The sequence below is a fragment of the Limulus polyphemus genome, unplaced genomic scaffold, assembly GCF_000517525.1.
Source record: "Limulus polyphemus unplaced genomic scaffold, Limulus_polyphemus-2.1.2 Scaffold1300, whole genome shotgun sequence".
NCBI lineage: Eukaryota > Metazoa > Arthropoda > Merostomata > Xiphosura > Limulidae > Limulus > Limulus polyphemus.
In genome coordinates, this window is record NW_013666910.1 from 19219 (window position 1) to 33282 (window position 14064).

Below are 14064 nucleotides of genomic sequence, written 5' to 3' on the forward strand. Positions count from 1 at the left end.
ATATATATATATATATATATATATATATATATATATCAGTGTGCACTAGCACTCTGTATGGAGGAATCCAATGAAAAAAAATAGGTTGCCACTAGTGCAATACCACATAACTCAGCTGAAATTTCTACTCCAACAGCCACCATAAGTCTGAAATGAAAAGCTGTTTAAGTTAAACCACTTCCTACTTTGACTAGTGACCTTTGAACTTTGACCCATAAGATGCTTATGTGGCCAATGACTGTCAATTAATTAACCACGTGAAACAGTGTAGAAGGACATTAAGAGTTGGGTGTTGAAAGTGGGTAACAGAAGGCTACTCTACTGCCACTATCTCTTCCTACAAAGCTACCCTAACCATCACACAATGTATATACATATTGAGCTCTTAAAACTTACACAAAACTTTTGTTGAGGTAATAATAGATACTGCAGTAATATGTTATTTATCACAGCACATTTTTATAAATTCATAACCTGGACAAAGAATGGGTACCTCAGCTTGTATAGTATAGATTGTGATTATGTTTCACATGAGTATTATCAAATATTTTTCGCTATATTACATACTTGCCTGCCTCAAACAATCTGTTATTTTCAAAGTCTTTGCTACTTCAAATTCTAGTTTCAGCAAAGTTACTGTTTGTAGCGTGATGTGTTTTTATATTAATGATAAATATGTAGCCACATATTTAATATTCCTTTGGTGAATAACATGCAAGACTTGAGAATTATTTCTGTGTTTGATGCACTAACTATAGTGATATCTCAGCAAATGGAAGAGATAAGAGGCTCTTGTAATGTATTCTAGCTTGTCAATATCAGTAATTTGAATTTTATTGGTAAGAAACTATAGACTTAGTATTTTGACTTCATAAACACCTAATTTGAACAAGTGATGCATTCAACATACCACATGACACACAAAAATTAATGTTTATTGGTGTTTTTTAATATTCACTTTTCAATTAAGAAATTGAGTAATGTATAATAGTAAAATTTGAATTGTAATCTAAAATTTTATACCAGACTTACTTGCATAAATTCATGAAATAGTAGTTCAATGCAATTTTGTATGCGAGTCAACAAAGGAGGTGACATGGACTTTCATCCGTGATCTGTATCGAAAGGGTTAACCAGCAACATCTCAATGATACAATTGTATAAATGGTAATGTGAGACTATCTTTTGATAAGTCCAATATACAATACAATTTTAAGTTGTGTAAATAAACAAAAAATTATGCTTACATTGCTACCTTATTAGAATGCACCATTATTAGTCAATTCATATTAGTTTTAAACTTGAAATTTAGGATTATTATTATTTCATTTAAAACAATTTTTTGGCACATGTGTAGTGTTCAATGTTAGAAATTCACAATTTTAAAAAAACAATGATTATTTTATAAACAATTCTATAAAATTACTTAGATACAATAACTTACTATACAGGATAAAAAGTGGTAAAAAGACCCGATGAGACTGGAAAACAATCTCATACACTCTACATGTTTCGACATATATTACTGCGTCATCCTCATGAGCGTAATGTTTTGCAAAAATAACATTTATACATTTATCAAATCATGTAAATTATATTAAAGAATTTCTCTATTGAGATAATTAAATGTATAAAAAATAAAGTTAAACTATTGAATAAGGATGATGGACCTGATGTAAATGTATTCAGCAGATGGCGTGAAATTCTTTAATATGTAAATTGGTGATTTGATAATTGTATGAATAAGTATAATTTTTGCAGAACAAAGAAAGACTTTGAAAAAACAATCTCTGATTTGATATTTATATACAGGATCTCGTTGATGATATCAAAGCAGAAACAAGAACAAACATTGATGAGCTGATGTCTAAAGGAAGTGCACTGAGAGAAGCTAAATGCTTGGTATACAAATAACTTTGCCAGATATTAAAAAGTATTTAAAGAAGAATATCTAAAGATTAACATTTTATTGGCAAATCAGTTATACACACCAAACAAAGATTAATAGATGAAGGTGAATATGATGAGTTGGAAACTGTGCAAGCATCTGTGAAAAACAAAACATTTGCTGGAGCAAAAAGTTGATTCACCATGATGCATTCATTTTGAAATAAATAAAATATGAATACAAATGCTCATAAAAAAAACAACTAGATTAAATGTCTGTATGCCATCAGTAACTCGTCAAGAAACACTAAATGACCTGTAGAATGTAATTATGTACAGGCTTATTATAATAATAAACATTAATAAAAAGATAAATGTTTTTTGTGGGGTTGTGGGTTGTAAATGTCCCTGGCACTAGAAAAAGCCTTGTGAATTTTGGGCCTGTTATTTCTGACACATGCTAGATCCCTGTAAATTCCACTATGTGGTTTAATTCTTTTTCCTCTATCCTTTTGTGACCACCATCTACTCAAAGTACCTCTGCATTTGAACTCGTGTTAAACAAAACAAACAAACAAACAAAAAAGAAAAGCTGGATGACTGAAGCATAGTGCCTATATATGGTGATATGGGTTTTAACTAAATTTATCTAACCATCGCAGAGGGATATTTCCACAAAGTTAAGTAAAACTCATGAGATGATACATCTCTGTAGATACTATAGAGCCAGAGGGTGCATAATTAATACATAAAGAAGTAAGTAATCATTTCCAGAAGAGCAACATGTTTGCATTTGTTTCATCTTCTGAGGGTAATTATGAAATATTTAATTAGCCGTTAACATTTGCCTCAAGATATTTGAGATGTTATTGATAAAGTCATAAATCATCAGATGAGGATAGTAATGAAATATGAATATTAAAGAATATGACATCATCCATTATAGCTAAATCTACTGTGTGCTACCATCTTGGCAAATGTAACTTAAGCTAATATGGCTGTTCCTGCCATTTGGCTCAGACATCTGCCATGCATCCTGCACCCAGTGGGCAGTATACCCGCCACTTGAATTTCACCTATACACCTGCTATAATTAATGTTTGGCTACACTAGGTGTATATTTTCTGTTTTATTGTTTTTGTGTTCAATTTTCATCAATTATTGTTGTAGTAAGAAAACATAGTTGCTCACTCTATGTGTAGAAAACATGATTTAGTATTATACTTTTTATTGATTACTGTTGCAATAAAATACATACTAGATCACATGCATGTAGCTAATAAATCCAAGCTAAGATCGATTAAGAACTACAATTTTGAAAATTACTAGCTCTTATCACCTCAGTTATGTCAGTGATAGAGAATGTGACCTGATGAAATTTTGTGTACTTTCTGGTTTGCGAATCAGTTTGTTCTCATATTTTGTTACTTATCCACACACTTTTGTTTTATGTCACTAGCTATAATTAGCTGTAGTTGTTTTTGAAACTTCTAATGGGAAAAGCTGTAGTAAGAAATAATATCCTTCACTATGTAGTGAAACCAGTATTATGAGCAGCTCATAACTGTAGTTACAAAGAGAGTTAATTCCAGTTTCTCTATTTATGTAGATGACAGAAGTATATGTTAGGATAATGTTATCTGTTGAAAGAAAATGAATGTATGTTTCTAATATTATAAAATATAATTTACTAAACAAGTCTCAGATGATTAAGGACTGTTTATTTTAGTTGAATGGTTAAGGAACTGTGTAAATTATTAATAATTTAATTTTGGTATCATTAGTGTCAAGACACGCTGGTGCAGTTTGGACTGTTCCTTGCCAATAGCTTGAGCATGGAAGATTATGCCAGCCGGCTCCCACCAGTCCACAGCTTATTGTCTGATTATTCCATTCAAGCTGACATAGCTTTCTTCTTGGCCCGCCCCATGTTGAACTACGCAATCAGTGTAAGTTACATATTACTGTAGACTTGGAGTTTATTTTGTTGCTTCAAGTGCAAAATTGTTCAACACTCTATTTCTTTATAATAGGCAAAGTTTGAGGAGAAGAAAAAGCAAGACAAAAGTCTGAAAAATGCTCCTTCTTCCCAAAAAGTGAGTAATTTTTCTTAGAGTTAAGGTATAAGCAACTTTTTTTCAAAAGAGGTTGAACAGCAAATTATTAAACATACAATTCAGAGATTTATACATTGGATTAACATAGATTCCTAGTTCCTAGTTTTCTTAATATACAAACTTTTCATTCCAGAGGCACTGCATATAATCTTCCAGTAGTCACAGCTCTTTTTGTAATGTGTATATATATCTAACAGTACTGTCTGTTGTTTATCCATGTAACTACTTCACAGGGTGTAGATGGATCTTCACCAAAGTTGGTATGGAGGTCCATCACGTCCATGCAGGGGTACATAAAAATTTTTAGTTTTGCATTTTTTACCACTACTTTGCCCCCTGTTGACGGATCTTCACCAAATTTGGTATGGAGGTTCATTGGGTCCATGGGTTTAATACATACATATTTTCAGTTTTGCATTTTGTGGTTTTATGGGTATTTTTGTGTTTTTTACAATTACATACAAGAGAAGCAACTTTCCATGTCCTAAGATAACTTCATTAATCATGAATTTACATAACTTCCATCGAGGAGATGGGTACTCCAGCTAGTAAGAAATATTTTACCAATGTTCAGTGAACGACAAAGCCTGAAAATTACACATAATTTATCTTTATTTTATGTCAGAGAGCATCTAACAGTATGAGAATTACTGGTCTTCCACAAACCTTTTTTAAATGGTGCAAGTTAGACAACTTGAAAATACATATATGTTACATCAAAGTTAAAAATAATTTTCTACCATCTATAACAGCAATTCTCAAACTTTGTTGTTTGAAGAATGTTTTTTCCCACATCAATGGACTGCAGTATGTATATATATATATACATACGTATGTATGTATGTATAAAAGATGAATTCACTATGCCATGCTTCAAACATTCCTTTATATGGGAAGAAAGGCAACAAACTGTGAATTCCATGTAACATTGTCCACAATGTAGATAAACAGATTCATACACAATATGAGAGTATTGAGATAGAAAAAGTCTTGCTGTTGAAATGAAATTAAGTATAAACAAATTATACTTAAAAGTTGCAGTTTAACTTTTTTCATCTTATAGGGTCAGTCAGTGTGACCGATTTTGTAACCTCAAAGTAATATCAGTTTCCATACTTTAACTTTTAATATGTATTATACATTTTTAAGAAATTTGGCAAGCTTTCTGTAAACATTACAAGTCTTTACTACAGTTTTGTCTGTGAATATGTGAAGTCAGAGTGTTGGCTGCTTCAAGTACAAAGTGATTTTTATGTTAAGATTAACAATACTTTTCTTCATCTGAAAACTTTCATATTTCCTTTCCATAACCTCTAAGACCTCCTAAATTAATATCATACCTTTTTCTAGTAAAACTATATCTGTTACTTTCTGTACCCTAACTCTATGTTGACTTAGTTAATTTGACCAACCTTTAAACAAGCAAAAGAAACAGGAAATAAATCTAAACAAATCTTTTTTCTGTTTAGAATGATTGCAGATTGTAACAGAAAACTACAATTGTTTATCCTAAATAGCTTAAGGCTCATAACAGTCTTATCAGTTTGTATTTAATTGTATTATTTTATTGTCCTTTTGAACCATGTATAACTAATAATTGCACCAAACAAGTTGTAAATCATTCAGTGAACACATTATTCATGTTATTGTACTGAATGATGTAATTCACAAGCTGCTTATTAGCATACCCCATGAAGAATTTTTAGCATTTTTTTCATTATTATACCTTATCTAATCTAATAAGTCTAATTTTTACATTTTAATTACTTTTATAACAATAAGTAAAGAATATGTATGAAAAACAAGAAATATAGTACTTACATTTAACCTCTTGTTTATTGTCTGTAGGTTGCTGATGAGATTTAAGCTTACTTTTTTATACTAATGGTACTAGTACATTAAATAGTTTTTATTCACATGACCCTATAATGCCAGTATGGTTAGTTTAGTATAGAGAATTAACTTGTATGAGGTCATAGTGACCATGTCCTATAACTATCATAATTTAACTGGCTTTTCAATTATGGCATAAGAGTCTTAAAATAATTCTCAAGCTTGTTCATCTGAAAACTGTCAGAGAAATTTTCAAATTGAAGACAAAATTGACAGTACTTTGTATAGTAATATGTCATTTGATAGATTAAAACTTTTAGTTTCTATTGGTTATAAATAATATTGTCTGAAGCATTAAAAAAACTATTGGCAATTTGTGAAAAAGAGTATGCGATAGGTGCACATGGCAAGTGGGTCTGATTTTGTAGTTTATGACTGCAAACAAATAAGATTGAAGAATATAGAAATTAGACTTTATCTTAGTAATATATTGTTATAAGTAATTTACATTAAATTTCATACTTGAGGGAGGGGTGGTAAATAAATTAAAGAAGGGAGAAGACCTAGAAAACAAATATTACGATTCTCATACTAGGGGAGATTGAGGATTTGTAAAAATATTTTCTTATAAAATTAAGAACTTAAAACCTATATAATATTAAAACTTGATTTATTAGCTGTGCTTTGATTCCAAGTTTATTCATATACATTGATAATAAAATAGTGTAATTGAATTGTGAATGTAATTCAAAAAGGTCACGACATGCACACTTTGACCTACCCATAAAGAAAGGGTTAAACATCGAAAGCTGATGAAGTGTTGTAAATCAATAAGCCTAAGATTTGTGATAAAAATTATGTTAACTTAGTATTTTTTTTTTAAATCAGCAGTGTGTAAAAATAGCATTTCAGGTCTGTCTTTTTTTATCTCACAGGTTACTGCTCAGGGGGCCTTTTGTTCAAAACCATAACTTGTCAGTTGGGTTAAACAATGAGAAACAAAAGATCTTCGGAAACACCATATGCAGTGTAATACTTTAAAAGCTTCAGGAATTCACAGACAGATCTTTAGTAATAACAATCTATTAAAAAATCTGAATTTTTATGTACAAGGGGCTTTAAATGTTTACTTAACATCTTGTTAGTAAATTCAGAGTTATAGTAAAATTTACTATTCCTAGCTTCACTTATCCAGGGTCAGTCAATGTGATTGAGCTTGTTAACAGATAATTTACTGAAAGAAGTAAGTACCAGTTAATGAAAAACAAGAACAATGGGTTGCATGGAACATCATTTTGAATGTTTGTTCCCATAACAAGCTTATTTACCATTGTTGATAAAAGAAATTGAAGGGTTATTTTTTGACAAAAATATTTTCAATTATAAAGTTTATGGAAATTATGATAATCACTTAAAGTCCTTAGAAAATTGCAAGTTTTTCTTAAAGCTGCAAGATACAGAGCCTGTTGAAAATAAAATAAACCCAGTGAAGAAAACAGAAGAGAAATTAGCTAATTTTTTTATTTAACCTTTAACTACTATTGGCAGTATACTGGCCACCCCTGACCTTGCATTAATAAAAATTAACAACTCATAAAATTCAACATATTTAAGATACAGACACTTCAAACATATGGCATGATAACCATGAAACCTCTTAAAATATAAATGATGTTTATAGTAAATTTATGGTTTACAATATAATAAAAAAATCACTACATACCATAGCTGTTTATTGTATTGTTGTGCATGACCCTCTTAACCATTGACCTGAAAACTAGTTTTCGTACACATAGTAGTCTCGAGTACATCATGTGTTTGGCCGTATCATTCAAAGATATGTTAGGATAATTCTTCTAAAGCATTAAAACTAATATAAAAAGTTAGAATTTGTCTTACTCAATTTTTTATGTAAAACTATCTATTTTCTCATTTTACCAGTCATGTGCATTTGCTCCAGAAAGACAGTTGCATGTGTCTGTCTCCACCTTTAACTAAGGGACTTCATATGAAGCTTTTGTCTCAGGTTATAATAGCTGGAGCTCTTGTGTACAGAAATGAAATGCCAGAGAAAGTTCCACCATTTTAATAATATTTACAAAAGGAAAAAAATTTTAAGTTAGGGATAGTAGGTTTGATTTTTTAAAATTGCTTTATCAAAATAAATTTTAATAAAATTTACGTTTCAGTTATAATTTTATTTTGAATGTATTTTGGGAGAGAGATCACACAGAATTTTTCAAAATTTGATGTCTTCAGTTTTCTCCTGTTAAAATGTGAGATATACCAGGCTGAAAAGGGTTAAGTTTAAAAATGTTATACAGTAATCTTTTGGTTCTTCAACAGTGAACTTCGTAATAAGATGCTAACTTGTAAGTGAATTAAGAAAAGAAATATAGCAGTTTGTTTAGATTACTCACAACTAATAATCTGAAAAATAGAAATTTATAAATAAAGGAATACTGAACACCAGCCCTCTGTTATTAAAGAATTATCGATTTCTTTAGCTTTTTTATTATAATATAAAGAACCATAAATATTTCTTTGACAGGTTCAGAAATATGTAGAAGCTGTTGAAGAAGTAGTATGTCCCACTGTTGAATCTGTGAGGCCATTGTATCCCAGTAAAACTTGGGATGACATCAGGTCAGTAAATGCTCTGCTTTAGGTAACTGGACTTTACATAAAAGATACTAGAAAAACTAAGCTTACTAATTATTATATATTTATATTCATTATAAATTACAGTTTCAATCCTTTTTCATGGTTTGATGCCTCTATCTGCAACCTTATAGACATAAAGTCTACTCATGTGGTAAATATCCTATATTGATATGTTACATGTGTCCTCAGTACTATTTCAAATATCTTTTATATTCATGAACGGTATGTTTGTTTCATCTTTTATTCTTTTTTTATAACTAATTACTTCCCAACTTTAGCATGTGTTTAAATGCAAATATTTCAATTAATCTTTAATAAAATTACTTCAACCTTTAAGTAATATTTAATATTTGAATAAGATCACTTCTAAAGTTAATTTGCATTAACTATTCTAATTTCTAACCTAAATTCAGTGAGACAGACTCTTCTAGGTTTTGAGAGGTGTGCGTAAATGTGGTTTATTTTTCAAGGAGTATGGCCTGCAGTTGCTTCACACGTCTTTGCAGCAGACAAATATGATGTACTATATACAGTGACAGAAATTGCTTTTGTTATTTTCAAACCAGTTTTAACTAATATGAGTGCAAAGAGTTGTTACATTACTTTCTTAGGAGAGCCCTTGCTCATCAGGGTAGAAACACAATATCATGTTCAGCAATAACTTCGGTTCTCAACATGAATCCTGCCATAAAAATGTTTCTCACATACACCATTACATTGTGTTTAGCCATTGAATTGTTAGAATAACACAAGAAGGAACAAGTACATATATTTAATTCATCAATGCTCACCCTACCAATCAACATTTGCAGTTATTTCAAAAAATTTAGAATAAAAGAAATACAATTTATTTTTGAAAAACAATATTTTACAAAATCTATCATGACACCTTGATTGTGGTATTTTATTAATCCACTGCTATCATTGCAGTTTTTATCGTAAATAATATTGGCCACTATAAATGTGACAAACGCATCATTAAACTGCTTTAAATTCCATCCATAATACTTTAAACTTTTATTTGTGTTAGTTCTCCTTAATTATATCTAATTATTCGAATAATTGCACTTTAATGCTACTGACTGTCCATTCAGATAATCAACTAAGATTGTTATATCAAACTAGTTAGTGTAACTCACCAAATAAAATCTACATTTTATAAAAATAATGTTCCATGGTCAGAAAGCATATTTGTTTATCTATAAACAGTAAAGGAAGTTTCCATAAACACCAAAGACAGCTTATCACACCCTTTGTTTAACTACTGATATCTTCTTTATATTATTAAAATTGAGAGGCAAGCTTTTGAAATGAAATTGGATTGTAAGAAGTTGAACAAAGGTACACTTTTTTATTATTTTATTTCAAACTCAAATTACAACTGGCTTTATATCTTCTATTAATAAAATGTACTTCAAATAGCCTGCATAAATATTTAATTTAGTTAATGGAATTAATAAGATCACATTGTTTGCCATCTATAAAAATGAGCAATGAAACTAAAAATTGAAATGAACTTAGACTTGATATACTTTACAGAAAAGCAGTAAACAATTATTTTGATGTATACTTTCTTTAACTCTAAATTATTTTGTTTGCTCTGTTTTTGAATTATGTACTAGGTTTGGCTATTAAATTTTTGCCCAAAAGTCTTTGACTGTAGATTAAAAATTGCCAAGGTGAGCATTGTTTAGTTTCAACATAAATTGGATGAAACATGACTTACCAAAGCAAATTATATGCTTCCATTCATTGTCCTCAGCTTATGACTTATAGACAATGATATTGTACTTTCTTCTTTGCATCTGAGGCAAGCAGTTTGTAATTCATTGTGAGCTTTCATATATACATATGTGACTGTATTTTACAAAATACTAGTCAAGTAAAACACAGCCAAGACAAGTTACGTTGTACAGACTAAAGGTCACCTTTATATTATTTGATATGGTAACGTGAGTGCATGTGAGCCGTGTCATTGTAACTTCTGTATTGTTAGCTAGGCATGGGTGAGAGGTCAATATAAAAAATATATATATATATAAATGTATAATCTTATGACATTTAAGCTATTTTGTCAAAACATTTATGTTTTTGTGTTATAATTTGTGTTCATTCTAGAATGAAAGATGCATAACATAAATATTTCCTAATTTTTTATGGTGGTTGCAAGATCAGTCAAATTTACCGAACCCATACAGAGATTAATTACTGAAATTAACAGATAAAATATAAAGTTTTTTTCTTAAGAAACATTTGATAACTATTTGGACATTATAAAGATTTTACATGTGAAATTTCGAAATTTTCAGATGCACAAAAAAATTTTTAATATCAAAATGAAAATTAGATAGGCAACATCTGAAAAGAAAACAAAGACATGAGAAAAACATTGCTTTATAAACCTTAAGACTTAATAAAAAAAATTAGATATTTTACATATGAGAGCATTGTAATGTTTACTGATTAACTACCAAATTTCATTAACGTTTGCTTACTAATTTAAAAGTTATAGTATGAAAATTATAAAAAAGCACAAAATGGTTACGAGGTTGGACCATGGACCGACCCCAGGTTGAAATAGTTAAGCAGAGAATAATAGTGGAATATAAAGGAAAGTTTAGAATTTTTGCAAAAAAAAACCACAAATCTTGTAACTTATTGTTATATTTTATTATAGAAAATCTTATTGTGTTAAATTGTATTTGAAAGTTTTGAAATTTGTTCCATGACAAGACAACGGAAGTTTAATGATGATCAACAAAACAATGGTAGCAACAACGAACATTTGATACATGTATGTACAGTAACAAACATTTAATTCTTGAATGTTTTGGATGGAATATGTATATGTTACTATACACACACATGTCAAAAACTTTATTAAATTTAGAAGTGGTGACTACTGCAACCAGAAAAATGAAGTATCTAATAATTATGCAAATGATTATCAATCAAGTTGAATCTCATTGGATGTATAAAATGGAAATTTCTGGTTAAGAATAAAAGAATTGAAATTTCTAAGAAAAGAAATTATTTTTAATGTTGTTTTTAAATGATGTTTGACAACAAAATTTAGGAAATTCCACAGCATACAATCACAGAAATCTAGATCACATTATATGAATTTTATTAAAGCTGAAGCCAGATACTATTTAGTCAGTTTTTTTTCTAAGTTTTGTGCGATTTAAATGTTTCTTATGTGAGAACGAAAACAATCAAGGGATATCAATAATCACCTCCCTGTACAGAATGGGTTAACATGTGGGTCAAAAATTATCTTTGATAATGATACTCCTAGAAGTGAGAGATTCTTCCTCTTACCTCTGTTTTACTGATTATACTATGATATAACTGTTTTTCTTACATTTATCAAGCTGAAGCAGTAACTATATATATATATATACCACATATTCAATCTATTTTGCTAATGAAAATAAGTGTTCTACTTAAGTGTGAAGGCCTTAACTGACTAATCAATATATGTTAATTGTAGTTTTTAACCAAATTATTGTTTCTGATTTCATGTTTAAATACATACTCAATGTAAAGAATTTGATGTTTATCAATTGATTTTTTTTAGCCCCCAGTTTTTTGTAACTTTCTGGTCACTTGCAATGTATGACCTGTTTGTTCCTACTCCAAGCTATGAACGTGAAATTTCCAAGTTGAAGAACCAAATAAGTCAAGCAGAGGATAACAAGGACTTGGTGAGAGACTAAGTATAATAATGTTTACTGTTACTTGATATTATAATAAAGCAGTCAGGTTAAGAATAAAAACAGTTAGTGAGGGACAACATAAAAATATGATATAAAAGAATAGGTTAAAATACATCTACATTTCAGTAGTGCTAACCCAGCATTATTAGACAAAATTACTACATTAACAAGATGAATACATATATCAACCATCAAAAAAGAGACCACAATAACTGAAATTTCTAGCTGACAAATTCTTTCTCAGGTACAAAACCCACAACTTTTGTCTGTTTGTACGTGTGTGTATATTTAAATATATATATAGAGAGAGAGAGAGAGAATTAAATAGGTGTTACTGTTAAAATGTTAAAAAAATGTGAAGTGTGATATCACAATGTGTATCCATAGGAGACTTAAGTTTTTGATTAAGGGGTCTTCTTTGGTTATCTGTTTTGTTTTTTGCTGGTGCATGATGAACGGTATGAGTAGTATTTGTAATTATATACTTTGTAATGTTGGGATGTTCTAAAACATGCAAATGATGCTAAAGATTATCTTTTAATCAAATTTCTACACTTCCAGTTTGTTCTTTGTAAAAAATGGAACAGTCTTTAAGTTCATTCTATATTGTGCCATTTTGGATATTTGTAGTAAAGTTAAGATGGAAGGAAGTTATTTTACTTGGTTTGAAAGTGAACCTGATAAGTTAATTTATATATTTTTTAAATGTTAAGTCAAGCTCATTTTACATCTAAAGGAATGTAGTGTACTACAATAAATAATTTCATTGGGGTAATTTTTACATGCTAATTTAGGATGTAAAAATTGTATAATAGTTTGGTCTACTAAAGTCTGTGTATAAGAGTTGTCACTGATAAAGCAAGTGTGTAGAGTACTACAATAACTAATTTCATTGGGGTAATTTTTACATGCTAATTTAGGATGTAAAAATTGTATAATAGTTTGGTCTACTAAAGTCTGTGTATAAGAGACTTGTCACTGATAAAGCAAGTGTGTAGAGTTTCCTTTTTTCAATTTTCACTTATGCAAATGCAGTTAGCATTGCATAACATGGTCTTTAAAATAAAAATTGTTTGTGAGGGATCATGAAAGAGATGTTGGTGGATTCATGGTAATTCAAAATGATGAATATATTGCTTTTTATTTTTTGAATATTGGTAAATTTCACCAAAAGATGGATTCTATTAACTTGGTTAAAAATTAATTGGCTTCCACTTCATTATTATGGCCTATAAGTGTGGCCAGGAAATGTGATGCTTTGAAAGTTAATTTTAAAGCAATGGTTTTAATTCCTGTTTTGAATAAATTAGTTAGTGCAACTGAAATTGAATGTCCATTTCTGATCCTAATATTTACCGATAAATTATGTTGTTGAATTTGAAATTATGTACATAGATGAACAGGTCATACAGATCTTTGCTTGATATATTAGGTTAAAGTTGTGTATGTATCACTGGTGATATATTTATGAGCTAATTTTAAAACTTATTTAACATGAACTTGCTTGTGTAAAGAAACAATATGACATAAATAACCTAATATTACAATTGGGTAATCTAAATTTTTTTTACACGTGTAAGTGAATTAGTGATGTATAATATTATACACTATATTAATTCAGCTTGTAACTTTATATGTATATACTTATGTCCAGCTAACTTCTACCACACTTCTGGAGAACAGAAACAAATTTTGGAAGAAAGATTTGAGATAGCATAGCCTTCTTTTGCTGAAATTCCTCCCTGGAAAGTCAACCAGGCAAGATTGGGGTCTAAGAATATTGATTTTGTGTATAACTTTGTCCAGCCCCCCCCCCCCAACACACACACACACACTATTGTACT

The 14064-nt window shown here is 29.6% G+C and overlaps 2 protein-coding genes across 2 annotated transcripts in view; both read left to right on the forward strand.

Moving 5' to 3' along the window:
* Positions 1-9248, forward strand: part of LOC106463007 (THO complex subunit 2-like) — a gene marked incomplete at its 5' end in the record, with an annotated part of 23557 nt that extends 14309 nt beyond the window's left edge. Inside the window, 5 exons of the mRNA XM_022390411.1 lie at positions 1813-1902; positions 3672-3836; positions 3921-3983; positions 8389-8483; positions 9113-9248. Coding sequence (XP_022246119.1) covers positions 1813-1902; positions 3672-3836; positions 3921-3983; positions 8389-8483; positions 9113-9248 — 549 coding nt within the window. The remainder of the gene's footprint in view (positions 1-1812; positions 1903-3671; positions 3837-3920; positions 3984-8388; positions 8484-9112) is intronic.
* A 1193-nt stretch (positions 9249-10441) lies between these two features.
* LOC106463008 (THO complex subunit 2-like) overlaps positions 10442-14064 on the forward strand; it is a 160632-nt gene continuing 157009 nt past the window's right edge. Inside the window, exon 1 of the mRNA XM_013922975.2 lies at positions 10442-10448. Coding sequence (XP_013778429.1) covers positions 10446-10448 — 3 coding nt within the window. The 5' untranslated portion in view covers positions 10442-10445. The remainder of the gene's footprint in view (positions 10449-14064) is intronic.